Source organism: Triticum dicoccoides, chromosome 2A (genome assembly GCF_002162155.2).
Source record: "Triticum dicoccoides isolate Atlit2015 ecotype Zavitan chromosome 2A, WEW_v2.0, whole genome shotgun sequence".
NCBI lineage: Eukaryota > Viridiplantae > Streptophyta > Magnoliopsida > Poales > Poaceae > Triticum > Triticum dicoccoides.
Genome location: NC_041382.1, coordinates 580,288,922 through 580,311,844, shown reverse-complemented (window position 1 = coordinate 580,311,844; position 22,923 = coordinate 580,288,922). Strand labels below are relative to the sequence as shown.

Genomic DNA, 22,923 nt, shown 5'->3' with positions numbered 1-22,923 from the left:
TCATCAGGCAAATCTCTTGACGTTCCCCCACGACGCTGTCTGCCACCCTTCCTTACTGATTTCTCTGCAGCCATGAACTTCAAACTGAATGGCTTCAACACGTTCAAAGGCTTCAAAGGCTTTCGCTTGCTGAACAAACAGGAACTGGCTTCGGGAGAATTTATATGATGCTATAAGAATTCTGCAAATGAATGCAGACTATGAGAACCAAGGGATTCTCCCACGAACATGTACCTGTGACAGCATTAAGGTGCGAGGGAAGGGGAAGAGGTCATATGCATTCTCAGAAGATTTTGAAGATAAATCAGTTTAGAGGACATTGACCTCATAGTGCGAAGACATTCACTCATAGATAGAGAGTTGGTTCCAGATTTGCACGAATCCACGAATAAGTACAAGTGAGGAATCTAACTACTTTGTGAAGCATAAGTGAACATACTAGGCATATTATGAGATGCAGTATGAAATAGATCCAACTTGTGTGAACAGAAACTGCTTGTGGTAGAAAGTGATGAATCTATAGGATCAAAGGGGCCGTAAAAAGGAAGTTTTATTTACCACATGAAGAACTGCTAGACGGAGAGGGAGATGAGGCCAAGCAGTTCGATCGTCCGTGCCCTAACTTGGCGACGGAGGACACCTACGGCGACGGCGGAGAAGACGATGTCCGCGGCCGGCGTGAAGACGGTGTCAGAGAGGTCACGTCAGCTAAGCGCTTCATCGTCGGCGTCGTCGAGGGCTAGCGGTGGGGCTAGGGTTTTTGCGAGAGTGGAAGAAAGGATAATGACTATGGTGAGGCGTGTATTTATAGGGACAGGGACGGCACAGTGTTATTACACAGGTGCCCCTGGCGATTCACATCTAAAGGACACGTGGCTGTCATGCAACATATCGGAGGTTGTTCCATGTTCCCACGCACGCCTGGATTGTCGGGTGGTCGTTCCCACTTCTCCAGGTTTCAGGTGAAGGAATTAGCATTGAAAGCGGACTTAATGTTTGTCTCTGTATCTTCCGCTGACAAGGACGCAGAGAAGACATTTGACAGTTTCAAGAGAATGCATATGATTTGGAGAGATAGAGTTTGAGATATAAAGCATAGAGAGGTTAGGGTCCGATCACATTCACTTAGTTCAAAAGATTCAACAAGAAGACATAGCTATAAGTGAATGCTGTAGAGGACAGAACACTAGTATATATATATATGTGAGAAAGACAATCAAACCAACATAGTGAAGATAATCATGAAGACAAGTTGAGAATGAAGACAAACAAAATGTGAAGACATAGCAAATGTAACTCATGGGTGAAACACTTCAAACAGAAGAATTTGGTGGTGGCATTACCCACCATATAGGAAGTATTAGACCCAGACACGACGCACAATTATTGTGGCGCTCCGAAGTCAAATTCCACATTAATGTATTCACACTTAGACTGTATGTCTTCATTGATTGAAGATATACTTTACTTCGTGTGTTGCACATCTAAGTCATCAATATGCATAAGTGTTAGGATGTGTGCCTGATCACAGGACATTCGAGGATTCCAAGATATTTAGCTCACACCATAACTTGCAAAATCTCTTCTCATCCAAGGGCTTGGTGAAGATATCTGCCAATTGCTCTTCAGTGTTGACGTGTATGATATCAATATATTCCTTCACAACATGATCTCTGAGAAAGTGATGACGAATTTCAATGTGCTTTGTCTTTGAGTGCTGAACTGGGTTGTTGGCAATCTTGATGGTGCTTTCATTGTCGCAGTAGAGTGGCACTTGCTTCAGATGAATGCCATAGTCTTTGAGTGTTTGCTTCATCCACAGAAGATGAGCGCAGCAAGATCCAGCAGCAATGTATTCAGATTCAGCAGTGGAGAGAGATACACAGTTCTGCTTCTTTGAAGACCAACATACAAGTGATCGTCCCAGAAAATGACATGTGCCTGATGTAGACTTGCGATCCACCTTGTCACCAGCATAATCAGCATCCGAGAATCCAACCAGATCAAACTCTGAGCCCTTTGGATACCATAATCCTAGTGTTGGGGTGTAAGCCAAATATCGAAGAATTCGCTTCACAGCTAAGTGATGCGATTCCTTTGGTGCCGCTTGAAATCAGGACGTTCTTGAATCATCAGGGCTAGGGTGTCAAACAAACTGTCAAGTGATCTCAGGAGTGTCTTGATGACTTCATGTTTGGTGATCTCAGTAGCGCCGAGGACTTGAAGCTCATTTGTGATGTCAGTGAGTCAATCAAACGTGAGCTGGACATTCTCATTGTCATTTCTCTTAAAGCAGTTGAAGAGGTTGCGAAGGACACTGATTCTCTGATCTCTCTGGGTCGAGACGCCTTTGTTGACCTTGGAGAGCCAGTCCCAGACTAGCTTAGATGTTTCCAAAGCACTCACGCGGCCATACTGTCCTTTGGTCAGATGACCATAGATGATATTCTTGGAAGTAGAGTCCAGTTGAACGAACTTCTTGACATCAGCAGCAGTGACACCTTCTCCAGCCTTGGGAACGCCGTTCTTGATGACATACCATAGGTCGACATCAATGGCTTCAAGATGCATGCGCATCTTATTCTTCCAGTAGGGATATTCAGTTCCATCGAAGACGGGGCACGCAGCAGAGAGTTTAATTATCCCTGCAGTCGACATAGCTAAAACTCCAGGTGGTTAAACCGAATCACACAGAACAAAGGGAGTACCTTGCTCTGATACCAATTGAAAGTGCTAGTGATCGACTAGAGGGGGGTGAATAGGTGATTTTTATGAAAGTCTTCAAAACATGTAAGTTTCGAAGGCAAACGATAGAAATAAACCTATTACCATGCAGCGGAAGCTAGACTACACTAGGCAAACCATAGTCAAGTATTCAATGAAGTGAAAGCACAATGACTAATAGCAGCTAGGCAGTAAGGATCAGGTAGGAAGATATTGTGAAGCCAATCAGAACAAGTAATCACTCAGTGAAGCCAAATGGTGATGCAATCATACAATGACTTCACAAGGACCAACAGTAAGTAAAGGGAAGGGAAGGATGAAACCAGTGACTCGTTGAAGACAATGATTTGTTGGACCAGTTCCAGTTGTTGTGACAACTGTACGTCTGGTTAGGGAGGTTGAGATTCAACTCAGAAGACCTCGTCTTCACCTTATTCCCCTTGAGCTAAGGACACCCAGTCCTTTCCCAATCACTCTGGTAAGTCTTCAAGGTAGACTTCCAAACCTTCACAGACTTCATTCACCGGCGATCCACAATGACTCTTGGATGCTCAGAACGCGACGCCTAACCGGCTGGAGGATTCACAGTCCTCAGGTATAATAAGTCTTCAGATCACACAGACAGGAAGACTTAAGTGATGCCTAACACTCTTTGGCTCTGGGTGGTTAGGGCTTTATCCTCGCAAGGAATTCTCTCTCAAAGGTTTCAAGGTGGGTTGCTCTCAAACGACAAAAGCCATGCTTTAGCTCTGAGTAGCCAACCATTTATGGTTGTAGGGGGTGGGCTACTTATAGCCACTAGGCAACCCGACCTGATTTGTCCGAAATGACCCTGAGTCACTAAGGAACTGACACGTGTTCCAACGGTCAGATTTCAAACACACACGGCAACTTTTACTTGGGCTACAAGCAAAGCTGACTTATCCAACTCTGGACAAGATTTGCTCTCATAGTCTTCACTCGAAGACATAGGATTTTGGTTAAGCATCACTTCAGTCATTGTGACTGGTTCTCTTGGACCCCACTTAACAGCACAGTGGTTCCTATGACTCAACAAAGAAAAACACAGAACAACGAAACTGCTAAGTCTTCGCGCTCCATAGTCTTCACGCGATGTCTTCTCTTGTCATAGTCTTCAATGTGAATGTCTTCACATACCACCTTTGACTTCAATGTCTTCATACATTTTTAGGGGTCATCTCTGGTAGGAAAACCGAAACAATGAGGGACTTCTACCTATGTTATCCTGCAATTCTCACAAACACATTAGTCCCTCAACTAGGTTTGTCGTCAATACTCCAAAACCAACTAGGGGTGGCACTAGATGCACTTACGAGCGTCGTGAGGCAAAGGCTTCATCATGCTCAACATTTGGCTCATGTTGGGTTCTGGCTTCTGAAAGATGCTCTCCAAAGCATTCTGGTGTTGTTCACAACCTGGTTCATAGTATTCACTAGGAGTGGGCAGGCCTGTGAGCTCAATGATATCAAGAGCTTTAGCTTCATGATGTACATTGTCTGTCATACACTCAAGGACCCATGTCTTTGGATCCCTGTTGTAGCCTCGAATGTGAAGAGTTGCATAGAACTGTAGCAGAAGCTCTTCCTTCCAGTGTTCCTTATCGGTGACAAACTGCAGCAGTCTAGCGTCTCTGAAGCAATCCAACGCTTCTTCAAGGCAGGGCAGGCCAGCTATAGCTTCAGTGTCGAGACACATATGTGGAAATATGCGCCCTTGATTGTATAAGACGCAGGAATAGTAGCTGCGCTGCTGATAGCTCCAGAACCGATCTGATGAAATGCGAGGTTTTGTGTAAGGGTTCTTAGCACTGTTGAAGAAGGTGTTGTGTGCCATGAAGCCATTCACATTGAAGACCCCAGGTGAAGTTGCAGTGCCTGGGAATCATGGAAGTCTTGGCTTGGGCTTCTGGACGGGAGGTCTGTGCTCGACATGATAGTCAAATTGTGGACCCGCAGCAGGTGGAGGAACCAGAATGGGCCATCGGACCATAATAGGCTGACCATGATCAAATGCCAGCTCAATTGTATGAGGTCTTGGAGGGGGTACAGGAGCATTGACATTGTCATTGATCCGGGCTTCAGGGGCCACATTGGCTTCAGGTGCTTCAGTATTGGCTTCGGGCGCGGCAGTGGCTTCAGGTGCTTGTACTTCTGGCACCGCAGTAGCTTCAGGCGCCACATTAGCTTTAGCCATGACAACATCATTGGCTTCAGTGTTGATGTTGGTGGCCGCCTCAGGATTGTTAACCTCCACTTCAGAAGCTGGAGGGTCGGACACATTCTCCTTGAGAACAACATCTTGGTGGGATGGGGGTGTAGCAACTCTTTCTACTTCAACTCTTGTTCTTCCTTGCATCGGCTGATGCAGTCGGAATATCTTCAGCGGTTTTGGCTTCAGACTCTGACACATGCACAGTGGGAGTGACTTGGGGCCTCGGACCTTTGCGAAGCCTCCGTAATGCTGGCGACGGTTGCGGAGATGGAGTTTGCTGGGCCTCAAAGTCATCGTCGTCTTGCATGGGTGAGGTGACTTGTGGTTGGGGAGAACTTGGGGTGTCTTGTCGTTGTGGGTGATCAGCCCACGATGCATCCTGAGCAGTTGGCGTTAGAGGACGATCAATGCTGATGAGTTTGTTGTGCGTGAGCATACGCGATGATACCAACTGGTGCTCGATCTGAGGAAAGACTTCATCATCTTCAACATTGTCGTGAGGACCAATGTCTTCAGGTGCGGTGGGGTCAACAGCTGGATTGTCTTTAGCTTCATGAGCCTCTATGAAAGCAGGCTCATGAACTACCACTTGGCGTTCTTGATGTTCAGATGCAGGACGAGCCACTGAGATTGGCTCAACCTCAAGGGGCTCTGTGGGAGCATCCCGATCTCTCTTCTTGGTTTTGCGTTTCTTAGTTGGAGGAGCATCATCAGTGGTGGCCTTGGTTTTGCGCTTTCTGGCTTCAGCTTCAGCTGCCCTTGTTTTCTTCAGTTCTGAAGCCACTGTGGGGACCTTAGGCTTCGAGCCTGTCATACTGGCTGGGGAGACAATTGGATGTACTTCCTGCCTTGGTGCTTCGGGTTCTACCACAGCTGGCTTCTTCTTCTTCTTGGCCGCCATTCTGGGGTCGATGCCTGGTCGCCCCAAAGCCTTGTAATTTTTAGCTTTGTTGTATCCCTGAACACATTTAGCAGCAAGATGCTTCATGCGCTCACGAGAACCTTTGGCTTCTTCGCGTTTGGTTCGGAATGCTTCCTTGAGCTCATGCATCATGACCTGGAAGTTCTGAATGTCTTCAACATTGAGCTTGGCCATATGCTTCTTGAACTGAGCCTTTTCATAATCTATCTTATGCTTCAGCTCAACAATTTTCTGAGCTAGACCCAGCTCAGCAGTAATGGCTCCGTGGAAGGCGATGCTGAGGCCAATGGGAAGTTGAAGATCATCAAAGCTAACATTTGGGATGTCAAACCACTTATCAATGAACTTGTTGATGATTTCAACATCAAAGAGAGGAAGGTCATTGAAGATTTCTGCCTCTTGCTTGCTCTTGATCAACTGCTCAAGAGCGTCATCGCCAAGGTCGTCGTCGCTGGACAGATCAATGGCGTCATTCATGTTGCGCAGAACAGCAGTAGGGGTCAGTGCTTGGCTGGTGGATTGCATGGGCATCTTCACTTTGGAGGGCTTGGAGATGCGTGACAGATCTTCAGACTGCACACTGTGTTCAGGAGGTGCAGTGGCCAGAGGCTTCGCCCGTGAAACCATTGGTGCAGGGGCAGGCTTCGAAACCTTAGGTTTCTTCAGCTTCTTTGGCTTCGGTGGTGCAGGCGCTTCATCAAATTCAGTGTCGTCTGTAGGTTGATCCACGACTGCCCCTTGAACCTATATGTGAGTAATGAGACCTTCTAAGTTATAGATGGGCCCAACCAGATTGGGTTCAGCTTCGGGTGTGTCGTCAGCACGAGGAGCAGAGGGGCCTGGATTGAAGTCTAGTCCCCATGACTTCTTGTTTGCTTTGGCCGAGTTCTTGGCAAACTGGAAGTTGCACTTGAACAGATTGTCGTCACGGCACCATAGCAGCGAAGATGGGTCTGCATCAGCAGGCTGTGGTCCACGAACCATGCAAGGATAGAAGCCTTGTTCAATGGCTTCAGCTCTGGATCTGGGTTGAAGATTTCTGTACAAGATGTCTCCCCACGATTTCTTGATGGCATTTTTCTCAGCATACTCCTGGGTCACGAACCTGTACTTGAACCATTGTTCTGTCCAATATCTTCGAATCCATTGGATTCGGGTTTTCCGCTGATTGTAGTCCTCCTCTGGATCTATCTTGTACAACTCATAGAGGTCAGGAGGCAAATCTCTTGAGGTGTTGCCACGACGCTGTCTGCCACCCTTCCTTGCAGATTTCTCTGTGGCCATGAAGTTTAGACTGAAAGGCTTCAAAACTGTCAAAGTCTTCCGTCTACTAGTCAGACAAGAACTGGCTTCAAGAGAATTAATATGATGTTGTAAGAACTCTACAAATGAATGCAGACTATGAGAACCAAGGGATTCTCCCACGGACATGTACCTCTGACAGCATTAAAGGTGCGAGGGAAGGGGAAGAGGTCATATGCATTCTCAGAAGGTTTTTGAAGATAAATCAGTTTAGAAGACATTGACCTCATAGTGCGAAGACATTCACTCATAGATAGAGAGTTGGTTCTAGATTTGTATGAATCCACGAATAAGTACAAGTGAGGAATCTAACTACTTTGTGAAGCATAAGTGAATATACTAGGCATGTTATGAGATGCAGTATGAGATAGATCCAACTTGTGTGAATAGAAACTACTTGTGGTTGAAAAGGATGAATCTATCGGATCAAAAGGACTGTAAAAAGGAGGTTTTATTTACCACTCGAGGAACTACTAGACGGAGTGGGAGAGGAGGCCGAGCAGTTCGATCGTCCGTGCCCTAACTTGGCGACGGAGACACCTACGGCCATGGCGGAGAAGACGATGTTCGCGACCGGCGTGAGGACAGCGTCGGTGAGGTCGCGACAGCTAAGCGCTTTGTCGCCGGCGTCGTTGAGGGCTAGTGGTGGCGCTAGGGTTTGTGCGAGAGTGGAAGAAGAGATAATGACTGGGGTGAGGTGTGTATTTATAGGGACAGGGGTGACACAGTGTTATTACACAGGTGCCCCTGGCGGTTCACATCTGAAGGACACGTGGCTATCATGCAACACATTGGAGGTTGTTCCACGTTCCCACGCACGCCTGGATTATCGGGTGGTCGTTCCCACTTCTCCGGGTTCCAGGTGGAAGGATTTAGCATTGAAAATGGATTAATGTTTGTCTCCGTGTCTTCTGCTGACAAGGACGCAGAGAAGACATTTTGACAGTGTCAATAGAATGCATATGATTTGGATAGATAGACTTAAGAAAGAAGCATAGAGGGCTTAGGGTCCGATCACATTCACTTAGTTTAAAAGATTCAGCAAGAAGCCATAGCTATAAGTGAATGCTGTAGAGGACAGAAACCAAATCAGTACATTGAAGATAAACATGAAGCTGTGTTAACATTGAAGACAAACAGAAAGCGAAGACTTTGCAAATGTAATGCCATGTGAGAAACACTTCTTAGGGAAGAATTTTGTGGTGGAGTTACCCACCGTATAGGAAGTATTAGACCCAGACACGGCGCACAACTTTCGTGGCGCTTCGAAGTCAAATTCCACGTTAATGTATTCACACTCAGAATGCAAGTCTTTATTGATTGAAGACATACGTTACTTCGTGTGTTGCACACCTAAGTCATCAACATGCACAAGTGTTAGGAAGTGTGCCTGATCACAGGACATTTGAGAATTCCAAGATATTTAGCTCAAACCATAACTTGCAAAATCTCTTCTCATCCAAGGGCTTTGTGAAGATATCTGCCAATTGTTCTTCAGTGTTGACGTGTATGATATCAATATCTTCCTTCATGACATGATCTCTAAGAAAGTGATGACGAATTTCAATGTGCTTTGTCTTCGCGTGCTGAACTGGGTTGTTAGCAATCTTCATGGCGCTTTCGTTGTCGCAGTAGAGTGGCACTCGCTTCAGGTGAATGCCATAGTCCTTGAGTGTTTGCTTCATCCATAGAAGCTGAGCGCAGCAAGATCTAGCAGCAATGTATTCAGATTCAGCAGTGGAGAGAGATACACAGTTCTGCTTCTTTGAAGACCAACATACAAGTGATCGTCCCAGAAAGTGACATGTGCCTGATGTAGACTTGCGATCCACTTTGTCACCAGCATAATCAGCATCCGAGAATCCAACTAGATCAAACTCTGAGCCCTTTGGATACCATAATCCTAGTGTTGGGGTGTGAGCCAAATATCTAAGAATTCGCTTCACAGCTAAGTGATGCGATTCCTTTGGTGTCTCTTGGAATCGGGCACATGCAAACACTAAGCATGATATCTGGCCTAGATGCACATAAATAAAGCAAAGAACCAATCATGGAGCGGTATACCTTTTGATCGAACTCTTTACCATTGTCGTCGGGACCGAGATGGTGTTTAGCTGGCATTGGCGTCGTGTAGCCTTTGCAGTCTTGCATTCCAAACTTCTTCAGGCAATCTTTGGGGTATTTCTCTTGAGATATGAAGATGCCATTGCGTTGCTGTCGTATTTGAAGACCAAGGAAGAACTTCAGCTCACCCATCATGGACATCTGATATTGCTCTTGCATCATATATCCAAACTCATCACTGTATTTCTGGTTAGTGCAGCCGAAGATAATGTCATCCACATATATTTGGCACACAAACAGTTCACCATCATATGTCTTAGTGAAGAGAGTGGATCCAGTGAACCAGGTTTGAAGCCTTTGCTCTTCAGGAAGTCTTTGAGTGTGTCATACCAAGATCGAGGGGCTTGTTTAAGGCCATATAGTGCCTTGTTGAGCTTATAAACCATGTCAGGATGTTTTGGATTTTCAAAGCCGGGCGGTTGTGCAACATACACTTCTTCTTCAATCTTGCCATTGAGAAAGGCGCTCTTCACATCCATTTGATATAGAAGAATGCTATGATGATTTGCATAGGCCAGCAGTATGTGTATAGCTTCAAGCCTAGTCACAGGAGCAAATGTTTCATCGAAGTCAATTCCTTCAACTTGAGTGTATCCTTGAGCAACGAGACGAGCTTTGTTTCTGACAACTTGACCATGCTCATCTTGCTTGTTGCGATATATCCATTTAGTGCCTATGATATTGTGCTTACGAGGATCAAGACGCTTGACCAGTTCCCATACATTATTCAAATCAAACTGTTGAAGCTCTTCTTGCATAGCTTGAATCCATTCAGGTTCCATGAAGGCTTCATCAACTTTCTTGGGTTCAGATATTGAGACGAATACGAAGTGCCCACAGAAATTTGCTAGCTGTGTTGCCCTTGAACGAGTGAGTGGACCTGGTGCATTTATGCTATCAATTATTCTCTCAATCTGTACTTCATTTGCAACATGAGGATGTACAGGACGAATATTTTGCTCTTGCTGATCATTGTCATCGTTAGAGGGATTGTCTTCAGGCTGAGCATTGTCTTCAGGTTGATCAGGTGCGGGGATGATAAGTTCCTCTTCAGGCTGAGCTTCAGACGGTATGATTTCTCTAGTTCCCATAAGTTTGATTGATTCACTGGATGGAACTTCATCTAGCACATTTGGCAGGTGCTCTCTTTGTGAGCCGTTCATCTCACCAAACCGCACATCCACTATTTTAACCACTTTATAGTGAAAAAGGTTGAAGACTTTGTAGGAGTGCGAATCCTTTCCATATCCAAGCATAAAACCCTCATGTGCTTTTGGTGCAAATTTTGAAGTGTGATGTGGATCCTTGATCCAGCACCTGGCGCCAAATACTCTGAAGTAACTGACATTTGGCTTCTTGCCAATAAGGAGCTCATAGGATGTCTTGTTCAGAAGCTTGTGAAGATAAACATGGTTGATGATATGGCATGTAGTATCAATGGCTTCCGGCCAGAATTTTCTTGGAGTCTTGTATTCATCAAGCATCGTCCGGGCCATCTCAATAAGTGTTCTGTTCTTGCGTTCGACGACGCCATTCTGCTGTGGCGTGTACGGAGCTGAGAATTCATGTGTGATGCCTAAGGTATCAAGATATGTATCTAGGCCAGTGTTCTTGAATTCAGTGCCATTATCACTTCTGATGTGCTTTATCTTGGCGCCATAGTTGTTCATTGCTCGATTGGTGAAGCGTCTGAAGACATCCTGCACTTCAGTCTTGTAGAGGATTATATGCACCCAAGTATATCTTGAATAATCATCAACAATGACAAAGCCATAGAGACAAGCAGTAGTAGTAAGAGTTGAGTAATGAGTGGGACCGAAAAGATCCATGTGGAGCAGTTCGAAGGGTTGATTCATTTTCATGATTGTCTTCGAGGGATGCTTGGCCCTCGTCATCTTTCCTGCTTCACAGGCACCGGATAAGTGATCCTTCTTGAACTTGACGCCCTTGATGCCTATGACATGCTTCTTCCTTGCAAGGGTGTGGAGGTTCCTCATGCCAGCATGTCGTAGCCTCCGATGCCAGAGCCAGCATTCAGAAGCTTTTGCTAGAAGACATACGGCAAGTTGTGGTCCTGCTGAGAAATCTACCACGTACAAATCATCTTTCCGATACCCTTCAAACACTAGAGACTTGTCAGATTCCATTAGAACAAGGCAACAATATTTTCCAAATATCACAATCATGTTTAAATCGCAAAGCATTGAGACAGACATTAAGTTGAAACCAAGGGATTCAACAAGCATGACTTTATCCATGTGTTGATCCTTTGAGATTGCAACTCTACCTAGACCCAATACCTTGCTTTTACCAGTGTCAGCAAATGTGATGTGACTTTTGTCAGATGGACGTAAGGTTGAGTCCATGAGAAGGCTTCGCTTGCCAGTCATGTGATTGGTACACCCACTATCAATAATCCATTCTGAAGCTGCTGGTGTCGTACCCTACAGTGCAGTTAGGGGGATAGGCTTCACGAAGAGAATTGTGACGCATAAACATTTGACGAGCAAGTGGATTATGAAAGCTTAGATCGAGGTTAGGACTGATAGGGCAACTAGCAAGCGATTCACGAACAAAATACATAATAAGACCATTTGGGCATTTGATCTTGCGCCCTACAAGATGTTTAAGGTCCCCAGGAATAGCTTCAGACGAATTTGATTTTCCGATGGAGACCCTTCCTTGCAAAAGAGAGTTAAGCTTTCTTAGCCACCCACATCTTCAAGGGTGGCTTCGAAGCAATGAGTCTAAGTGCAGCATCTGAGAACTTTGGCTTTGGAGCCCTAGCAAATAGTCTTGCAGGTGGACAATAGTACTCATAAGAATAAGCAGAGTAGTTATTGGTCTTATGAACATGGCGGTTTGATGAAACGCACTCATATTCATAGGCCTGAGTATGGTTTCCCTGCAAAACATTTGTGTTAGTGAGACTTAGGTGAGTCCTTTGTCTGTATGAAGCCTTTGGACCATATGAAGCCTGTGGTCTGGGGTTTTTCTTCTTCACTTGTGGTGTCATGACGACATTCACAGGAAGATTCTCCAACCATTTTTTCGGCACCCAGACTTTCTTCATAGGTGGCCCATTCCTGCAGTTAGTACCAATATACCTGGCAAACACTTCACCATTCTGATTCTTAAACAGTTTATAGTTTGCATCAAAGGATTCATCAATAACAATGGGATTAGCACAAGTGAAGCCAGACAGTGTGGATGGATCCACTGAAGGTTCCTTTGCAGCAACCCATGTGGTTTTGGGGTACTGCTCAGGTTTCCAGTAAGAGCCATCAGCATTCATTTTCCTTTCGAACCCAAGACCCTCTTTCCTAGGGTTTCGGTTTAGGATCTGCCTTTTGAGGACATCACATAGTGTCTGATGCCCTTTGAGACTTTTGTACATCCCTATTTCAAGCAATGTCTTCAACCTAGCATTTTCATCAGCAATAGCAGTGGTATCCTCAGCAGAGGGGTTAGTTACCACATCAACAGTTGAAGATATTGCAATAGTAGCAGCAGTAGAACATCCAGCAACAAAAGTAGCGTTGTCACGCTCAATGCATTTAAGACATGGTGGTTCAAATCCTTCCTGAGCGGAACTGATCTGTTTGGCGTGAAGTGACTCGTTTTCCTTTTGAAGATCTTCATGAGCCGCTCTCAATTTCTCAAGATCTTGCTTCCTTTGAAGATAATCATAGGATAGCTTTTCATGAGTTGTTGAGAGCGTTTCATGACGACTTTCAAGTTCCTCATACTTAACATGAAGATTTTTTATGTCTTCAATTAAGGACTGAGATCGAGTCATTTCAGTGTCTAACATGTCATCGCTTTTGTCTAACAGTTGTTGAATATGTTCCATAGCTTTCTGTTGTTCAGTTGCAATTTTAGCAAGTGTTTTGTAGCTGGGTTTGGAACCACAATCAGAGTCATCTTTACTGGATGTTTGATAGTGAGTAGTGCGTGTGTTTACCCTGGCACCGCGTGCCATGAAGCAGTAGGTGGGAGCGGAGTAGTCCTTGTCATTTGCATCGGTGTCGGTGATGAAATCATTGTCTTCAGTGTTGAAGATGGACTTGGCAACGTATGCTGTAGCCAGACTTGCAACGCCAGAATTGGACTCCTCCTCCGACTCCACCTCCGCCTCCTCAGAAGCGGACTCCTCCTCTGAATCCATTTCCTTGCCAATAAACGCACGAGCCTTGCCAGATGAGCTCTTCTTGCGTGATGAAGACTTTGAGGAAGACTTGGAAGAAGACTTTGAGTATTTCTTCTTCTTCTTGTCGTCAGAATCATACTCCTTGCTATTCTTCTTCTTGTTGTTCTCATTGTCCCACTGCAGACACTCAGAGATGTAGTGGCCAGGTTTCTTGCACTTGTGGCATGTTCTCTTCTTATAGTCATGAGCAAAAGTTTCATCATTCCTTGAGCTTGATCGTGAAGACTTTCTGAAGCCTTTTTTCTTGGTGAATTTTTGGAACTTCTTCACAAGCATAGCAAGCTCCTTTCCAATGTCTTCAGGATCATCAGAACTGCTGTCAGATTCTTCTTCAGATGAGGAGACAGCTTTTGCCTTCAAGGCACGAGTTCGCCCATAGTTGGACCGTAGATGTCTCTTTTCTCAGAAAGCTGAAACTCATGTGTGTTGAGCCTTTCAAGTATGTCAGACGGATCGAGTGTCTTGAAGTCAGGACATTCTTGAATCATCAGGGCTAGGGTGTCAAATGAGATGTCAAGTGATCTCAGGAGTGTCTTGACGACTTCATGCTTGGTGATCTCAGTAGCGCCGAGGGCTTGAAGCTCATTTGTGATGTCAGTGAGTCGATCGAACGTGAGCTAAACATTCTCATTGCCGTTTCTCTTGAAGCGGTTGAAGAGGTTGCGAAGGACACTGATTCTTTGATCTCTCTGGGTTGAGACGCCTTCGTTGACCTTGGAGAGCCAGTCCCAGACTAGCTTAGATGTTTCTAGAGCACTCACATGGCCATACTGTCCTTTGGTCAGATGACCATAGTTGATGTTCTTGGTCGTGGAGTCCAGTTGAACGAACTTCTTGACATCAGCAGCGGTGACACCTTCACCAGCCTTGGGGACGCCATTCTTGACGACATACCAGAGGTCGACATCAATGGCTTCAAGATGCATGCGCATCTTATTCTTCTAGTAGGGATATTCAGTTCCATCGAAGACTGGGCACGCAGCGGAGACTTTGATTATCCCTGCAGTTGACATAGCTAAAACTCCAGGTGGTTAAACCGAATCACACAGAACAAGGGAGTACTTTGCTTTGATACCAATTGAAAGTGCTAGTGATCGACTAGAGGGGGGTGAATAGGCGATTTTTATGAAAGTTTTCAAAACATGGAAGTTTCAAAGACAAACGATAGAAATAAACCTATTACCAGGCAGCGGAAGGTCGACTGCACTAAGCAAGACATAGTCAAGTATTCAATGAAATGAAAGCACAAAAACTAATAGTAGCTAGGCAGTATAGATCAGGATGGAAGATAGTATGAAGCCAATCAGAACAAGCAGTCACACAGTGAAGACAAATAGATAATGCAAACAGGCAATGACTTCACTAGGACCAATCTGCAAATAAAGAGATGAGAAGGATAGAACCAGTGGCTCGTTGAAAACAATGATTTGTTGGACCAGTTCCAGTTGCTGTGACAACTGTACGTCTGGTTAGGGAGGCTGAGATTCAACTCAGAAGACCGCGTCTTCACCTTATTCCCCTTGAGCTAAGGACACCCAGTCCTCGCCCAATCACTCTGGTAAGTCTTCAAGGTAGACTTCCAAACCTTCACAAACTGCGTTCACCGGCAATCCACAATGACTCTTGGATGCTCAGAACGCGATGCCTAACCGACTGGAGGATTCATAGTCCTCAAGTGTAATAAGTTTTCAGATCACACAGACAGGAAGACTTATGTGATGCCTAACACTCTTTGGCTCTAGGTGTTTAGGGCTTTGTCCTCGCAAGGAATTCTCTCTCAAAGGCTTCGAGGTGGGTTGCTCTCAAACGACAAAAGCCGTACACTAACTCCGAGCAGCCAACCGTTTATAGTTGTAGGGGGTGGGCTATTTATAGACACTAGGCAACCCAACCTGATTTGTCCGAAATGACCCTGGGTCACTAAGGAACTGACACGTGTTCCAACGGTCAGATTTCAAACATACACGACAACTTTACTTGGGCTACAAGCAAAGCTGACTTATCCAGCTCTGGATAAGATTTGCTCTCATTGTCTTCGCTTGAAGACATAGTATTTTGGTTAAGCATCACTTCAGTCATTCTGACTGGTTCTCTTGGACCCCACTTAACAGTACGGTGATTCCTATGACTCAACAAAGAAGAAAAAGAACGACGAAACAACTAAGTCTTCGCGCTCCATAGTCTTCACGCGATGTCTTCTCTTGTCATAGTCTTCAATGTGAATGTCTTTACATACCACCTTTGACTTCAATGTCTTCATACATTTTTAGGGGTCATCTCTGGTAGGAAAACCGAATCAATGAGGGACTTCTACCTGTGTTATCCTGCAATTCTCACAAACACAATAGTCCCTCAACCAGGTTTGTCGTCAATACTCCAAAACCAACTAGGGGTGGCACTAGATGCACTTACAGAGGCATACTAGTGACACTCCGTTTGTCTATGTATTCACAGATGTATCATGTTTCCGGTTAATACAATTCTAGCATGAATAATAAACATTTATCATGAAATAAGGAAATAAATAATAACTTTATTATTGCCTCTAGGGCATATTTCGTTCACTATGCTCCCCGGCAACAGCGTTAGAAAATAGTCTTGATAACCCACAAGTATAGGGGATCGCAACAATTTTTGAGGGTAGAGTATTCAACCCTAATTTATTGATTCGACACAAGGGGAGCCAAAGAATATTCTCAAGTATTAGCAGCTGAGTTATCAATTCAACCACACCTGGAAACTTAATATCTGCATCAAAGTTTTTAGTAGCAAAGTAATATGATAGTAGTGGTAACGGTAGCAAAAGTAATATTTTTGGTTTTATAGTGATTGTAACAGTAACAACGGAAAAGTAAATAAGCGAAGAACAATATATGAAAAGCTCGTAGGCGTTGGATCAGTGATGGAGAATTATGTCAGATGCAATCGATCATGTAACAGTTATAACATAGGGTGACATAGAACTAGCTCCAGTTCATCAATGTAATGTAGGCATGTATTCCGAATATAGTCATACATGCTTATGGAAAAGAACTTGCATGACATCTTTTGTCCTACCCTCCCGTGGCAGCGGGGTCCTATTGGAAACTAAGGGATATTAAGGCTTCCTTTTAATAGAGTACCGAACCAAAGCATTAACACATTGTGAATACATGAACTCCTCAAACTACGGTCATCACCGGTAATGGTCCCGATTATTGTCACTTCGGGGTTAACAGATCATAACACATAATAGGTGACTATAGACTTGCAAGATAGGATCAAGAACTCACATATATTCATGAAAACATAATAGGTTCAGATCTGGAATCATGGCACTCGGGCCCTAATGATAAGCATTAAGCATAGCAAAGTCATAGCAACATCAATCTTAGAACATAGTGGATACTAGGAATCAAACCCTAACAAAACTAACTCGATTATATGATAAATCTCATCCAACCCATCACCGTCCAGCAAGCCTACGATGGAATTACTCACGCACGGCGGTGAGCATCATGAAATTGGTGATGGAGGAAGGTTGATGATGACGATGCGACGGATTCCCCTCTCCGGAGCTCCGAACGGATTCCAGATCAGCCCTCCCGAGAGAGTTTAGGGCTTGGCGGCGGCTCCGTATCGTAAAATGCGATGAATCCTTCTCTCTGATTTTTTCCCCGAACACGAATATATGGAGTTGGAGTTGAGGTCGATGGAGCGTCAGGGGCCCACGAGGCAGGGGCGCGCCCAAGGGGGTAGGCGCGCCCCCACCCTCGTGGACAGGGTGTGGGCCCCCTGACGTGGATTCTTCTTCCAGTATTTTTTATATAATCCAAAAATAATCTCCGTTGATTTTCAGGTCATTCCGAGAACTTTTATTTCTGCACAAAAATAATACCATGGCAATTCTGCTGGAAACAGTGTCAGTCCGGGTTAGTTCCATTCAAATCATGCAAGTTAGAATTCAAAATAAGGGCAAAAGTGTTGGGAAAAGTAAATACGACGGAGATGTATCAGCCACGATTAGGTGTTTCTACAAGTTCTGTCGGGCAGTGGTGGCAGTGTTTGGACTGCAATACTTGCGAACACCCAATGCGGAAGACACTGCTTGGATCCTAGCACAGAATGCAGCAAAAGGATTTCCTGGGATGCTTGGAAGCATCGACTGCATGCATTGGAGATGGAAGAACTGTCCATTTGCTTGGCAGGGGATGTACAAAGGCGCCAAAGGCGGTTGTAGTGTGATAGTTGAAGCGGTGGCAACACATGACCTCTGGATTTGATACTCCTTCTTTGGTATGTCAGGAACTCACAATGACATCAATATGCTGCAGTGCTCCCCTGTCTTTGCCAAGCTTGTTGAAGGTCATTCTCCTACAACAAGGGGTACTACCTAGCTGACGGCATCTATCCGAGATGGTCTATATTTGTGAAGACTATCTCAAACGCTGTGCCAGAAGGCAAGAAGTCCCACTTTGCCAAGGTGTAGGAGGCTTGCAGGAAGGATGTCGAGCGGACATTTGGTGTGCTCCAATCTTGATTTGCTGTTGTCCGGTACCCTGCTCAGACCTGGTCGAAAGATCAAATATGGGACTTCATAATTTGTTGTGTCATCTTGCACAACATGATCATCAAAAGCGAGCAGGAAGATCCAGTATTTGACACTGAACCATACTACAGGCAGGGTCCTCTAACCGAAGTTGATCATCAGCTACCGGCAACCTCGACTGCCTACCTTAGTATGCGTCAGGAGATCCGGGACCCATAAGTGCATCATCAACTGCAGCAGGATCTGGTGGAGCATCTATAAAGGATCAAGGGCGACGCCGGGCTCGACGTATGATGAAATATGAGTTTTTATTTGTTGAACTATATAATTTGTATTGAACTATTTGTTGTTGAATTATTTAATTTTCTGTGATGAACTATGTGATAAAAAATGTATTTATGCTAAGAATTCAATACCAAACCACCCTGAACCATGCCGAATATAGGCCATTTCTCGTCGATATCGGGCCATTTTTTTATTTATCTGACCGTAAAGTGGCCATGAATGGATCAAGGGGACAATCTAAAGGCGACGGCTGGATGTCCAATCGCTCTAGCGCCAGTTGTATCGCCGGCTCGTCCCCAGCGGTGATTTTTATGTCTGCTGGGCCAACCGCGGGAGATGCTCTAATCACCGGGAGGTTCTACCGCTCACTTGTCGGCGGGCAGGCCTCCCTGCCCCGTCCACCACCAACATCGTCCCGTCCCGCGTCATCGCGAACGCGCGGGAGGCAGCAATGGCACGCCACCCGTTCTGGCGTGCCCCACGAGGCCCAATTCTTGTTGAGCTTATCCATTCAATTCCTATTGGCGATGACGAGGCTGCAGCTCGCGGTCGCTGTCGCGGTCGCCGTGGCGCCCGGTCCTCCGGGTCCCTGTTCCACTTCCAGAGCAGTTCGACGACCCCCGCGCCATATCTCGCGCTGCCGCGGCCTACTTCGAGGCGCAATGTCGGTCGTCGCCGCTGCCGCCTCCACTCATCCCAGCGCCACCGCCGACGGGTCCCCGCCGCAGATGGCGACGACGCGTCTCGAGCGCGGGTCCCTGCTGGTCGGCGGCCGCGAGCTCATCTCCCAATGCCCGCCCGAGGTCACCCTACGCGCGGGCGTCGCCCTCGCCGCTCCGGGCGCCGCGTTCCTCGGCGCCCGGGCAGCGGCGCCGTCCAGCCGTCACGTCTTCTCCCTCGGCACCATCCCCAAGTAGGTGGCCACATATGGCTTATTATGCTTGCGCAGCGCGCGCGTCGGTCCGAGATACTAATGTTCGTTCGTGATGGTTGCTGTGCAGAGGATGGAGATGGCTGTCGCTGTTCAAGTTGAAGATCTGGTGGATGGCCCCGAAGACGGGCGCGGAGGCGGCGGGCGTGCCGGCGGAGACGCAGATGCTGCTTCTGGAGAAGACGGGGAATGGGGCCGAGGACACGGTGTACGCTCTGATGCTGCCAGCCCTCGATGGGGATTTCCGGGCCAGCCTCCAAGGGTGTCCCGAGAATGAGCTCCAATTCTGCTTCGAGAGTGGTAGGCAGACTTCACCTTGTCTTATGAATGTTATGGTGCTTGGCTCAAATTGTGCAATGCTTGGAATCTTAGTGGAATGGTTGTCTCTTTGCTAGGTGATCCTGATGTGCAGACGAAGGATGCTGTTGATGCGGTATTCGTCAACTCAGGGGACAATCCTTTCAAGCTTATGAAGGAATCAATCAAGTAATGCCGCACTACTACAACGGCATGGATTTTCTTTCTTTCTATGTGGCAGTGGCTTACTTATATCTTCTGTAGGATACTGTCCAAGATCAAAGGAACTTTCAGTCATATTGAGAGCAAGGAGGTATATATAAGCAGGTTTTTACACTTTTATCACCTAACTAGACTATGGTTGTTGATCTTGGACATATCTCAATTTATTTGATTGTGACAAGTCTTTTGTAAATTTGCTACAAATGTCAGACCCCTGCAAACTTAGACTGGTTTGGATGGTGCACTTGGGATGCATTTTATAAAGCTGTCAACCCAGTAGGGATTGAAGAGGGCCTTCAAAGGTATACAAGAATTGAGTTGATCTTTGATTTGCATGTGTTCTTTATGTAATTTGCCGCACCCTTCATTTTTATTTTTATTTCCTGAAATACACCTCCTTCATTTGATAATTGTCATTTACTGATGATGCATTCCCTGTAAAATAGTTTGCGTGAAGGAGGCGCACCACCAAGGTTTCTGATTATAGATGATGGTTGGCAAGAAATAGTTAACGAATTCAAGGAAGTGAATGGAGCTCTTCTTGAAGAGACTGTGTATGTATATCAACCTTTGCTAATACATACAAAAAAGAGTGTACTGCATCTGATTTTCATCGTAACATTGCCAGGTTTGCAGAGAGGCTGGTTGATCTGAAGGAGAATGACAAGTTTAGGGGAGAAGCCTGCAAGAATCTGGGAGATCTTGTCAAGAAAATCAAAGAGACACATGGAGTCAAGTACTTGATTCTTATTGCAATAGTTTACTATATGCCTAATGTATATGTAAGGGTCATCTTTTGCTGAGCAAAATGTTGCATGTGGAATTTCAGGTACGTCTACGCATGGCATGCTTTACTTGGGTATTGGGGAGGTGTCTGCACATCATCGGACGTGATGGAGAATTACAATCCAAAACTAGTTTACCCCGTCCAGTCTCCTGGTGATGTTGCAAATTTGAGGGATGTAGCCATGGACAGCTTGGAGAAATATGGAGTTGGTATCATTGATCCTGAGAAGATATATGAATTCTACAATGATCAGCACAGTTACCTTTCTAGTGTGGGTGTGGATGGTGTGAAGGTAGATGTGCAAAGTGTGATGGAGACTCTCGGGCATGGCTTCGGTGGTCGTGTTGCATTAACTCGAAAGTATCAACATGCTCTTGAGGAATCTATTGCTCGGAACTTCAAAGGAAATAACCTAATATGCTGCATGAGTCACAGTTCAGACCACATCTATAGGTAAATAATCCATATTTGTGAACAGTATGAGCTATGTACATAGAATCTGACATGATCCTTCACTGTTTGTAGTGCCTTGAAGAGTGCAGTTGCTAGAGCATCAGAAGATTTCATGCCTCGGGAGCCAACACTGCAAACTCTGCACATTGCTAATGTAGCATTCAATAGCCTTTTATTGGGAGAAATTTTCATCCCGGATTGGGATATGTTCCAAGTAAGATTATTCTGCACCCTTTAGTTTGATTAGCCATATTTCTGTACTTTAGTATCAGCTAATTTTCTCTCTTTTTCCCACAAAAAAAATAATTTTCTCTCTTTCTTTCTGATGTAAAGAGCAAGCATGAAACAGCGGAATTTCATGGAGCGGCTAGGGCTCTAAGTGGAGGTGGTGTTTATGTCAGGTGATTTTTATAGCGCATTTTCTTCAGGTGTGGTGTTTGATTTTAACCAAATCGTGCTTGCTGTATAAATTTCTCCCCATATTGATATGCAGTGACAAACCAGGAGTGCACGATTTCACTGTTCTGAAAAAGCTCGTTCTACCAGATGGCTCGATTCTAAGAGCAAGGTATGCTGGTCGTCCTACTCGCGATTGCCTGTTCAATGATCCAGTCATGGATGGCAAAAGGTATATTTACACTAATACACACCCCAATTTAGCTTATCCGGTTTGTCCGATGCTATCTATTTGACGAAGACTAATTCATTAACTCTTGGGCAGTCTTCTGAAAATATGGAACCTGAACAATTTGTCTGCTGTCGTCGGAGTATTCAATTGTCAGGGAGCTGGAAACTGGACTTGGTTAGTCGAAGAAATTTCACATGTTCCCACCGCCGTTAACATAACGGGTCATCTCTCGCCATCAGATGTAGAGTCTCTCGAGGAGATTACTGGTGATGAGTGGAATGGAGAGACTGCAGTATATGCTTTCAATTCATGTAATTTTTCTTTAGCTACTCATTTCTTCTTCGCAATTGCATCTTATCTATTGTACGGTCAAGATCTTAGTTAACCTTCTGTTTTGTATTGCAGGTTCTCTTTCAAGGCTCCAGAAGCACCAAAGTTTGGAGCTTTCATTGGTCACTATGACATGTGAGATCTATACCATATCACCGATACAGGTCAGATTTCTGTCCACCCCTTGCTTACATTTGTTGAGACTGTATGGGTGCATTGGTTTCATTCTGGTTAATGGAGCCGGGGAGAGCCTCCCTGTTATTCTAAAAAACACATTTGTTGAGCCTAGTTTACTTCATATTCTCACAGAAACAGTCATTTCTGCACCAGGTTTACGGTGGGGCTGTTCGGTTCGCGCCGCTTGGACTGCTCAACATGTTCAACTCCGGTGGCGCACTCGACAGTATCACAGGCACAGTTGATTCTTCAGCTACGACAGTTCAGATCAAATGCCGAGGGCCAGGACGTTTTGGGGCGTATTCATCTGCTAGACCGGCACTCTGTAGAGTTGATGCGCATGAAGTAGAGTTCAGTCATTCTGATGATGGCTTGCTAGCATTTGATCTCTCAGATGGATCTTCCCACAGCAGCCTCTGGAACATAGAGATTCTCTACACAGCCTCCTGAAGACCTGAACCTGTATGTGACCTTGATGTCTCTTGTTGCAATTTCTGCTCTGCGCCATTCATTTCTCGGAGACCAACTACTGATGTTTATACCGTGGTGGTTTCTCCGTAATTGCTGCCTCCCAGCTTCAGAAATAATTACTCTGCTCGCCGTATTTAGAAGTATGTTCTTTCTTACCATGCCGCGTCGTGTTTTCGTGTGCGTTTGCGTGTGTGTTTTCTGTGTCGTTATGGCTATTATTTTCTGTTGGACACAACTCCAAATTGGAGATTTATATATGTAGATCACTTTTATGAGATTATTTGCTGGAATGAACGGACG

The 22,923-nt window shown here is 45.3% G+C and overlaps 1 protein-coding gene across 1 annotated transcript; it reads left to right on the top strand.

Annotated features, from left to right (window-relative positions):
* The first annotated feature begins 18,876 nt into the window (after window positions 1-18,876).
* Window positions 18,877-22,917, top strand: LOC119355495 (probable galactinol--sucrose galactosyltransferase 2). The gene is made up of 14 exons (XM_037622305.1): window positions 18,877-19,240; window positions 19,329-19,558; window positions 19,654-19,744; window positions 19,820-19,868; window positions 19,988-20,079; window positions 20,224-20,331; window positions 20,406-20,513; window positions 20,607-21,017; window positions 21,090-21,231; window positions 21,351-21,418; window positions 21,511-21,645; window positions 21,739-21,956; window positions 22,051-22,139; window positions 22,306-22,917. The coding sequence occupies exons 1-14, from the start codon at window positions 18,990-18,992 to the stop codon at window positions 22,600-22,602; spliced, it is 2,289 nt and encodes a 762-aa protein (XP_037478202.1). The 5' UTR covers window positions 18,877-18,989; the 3' UTR covers window positions 22,603-22,917.
* The last annotated feature ends 6 nt before the right edge of the window (window positions 22,918-22,923 follow it).

Coding starts and splice junctions, on each gene's coding strand:
- LOC119355495 (XM_037622305.1), top strand. CDS start 18,990: ATGTCGGTCGTCGCCGCTGCCGCCTCCACTCATCCCAGCGCCACCGCC. Junction 19,559..19,653: donor CCAATTCTGCTTCGAGAGTG/GTAGGCAGACTT, acceptor TCTCTTTGCTAG/GTGATCCTGATGTGCAGACG. Junction 20,080..20,223: donor ATTGAAGAGGGCCTTCAAAG/GTATACAAGAAT, acceptor CCTGTAAAATAG/TTTGCGTGAAGGAGGCGCAC.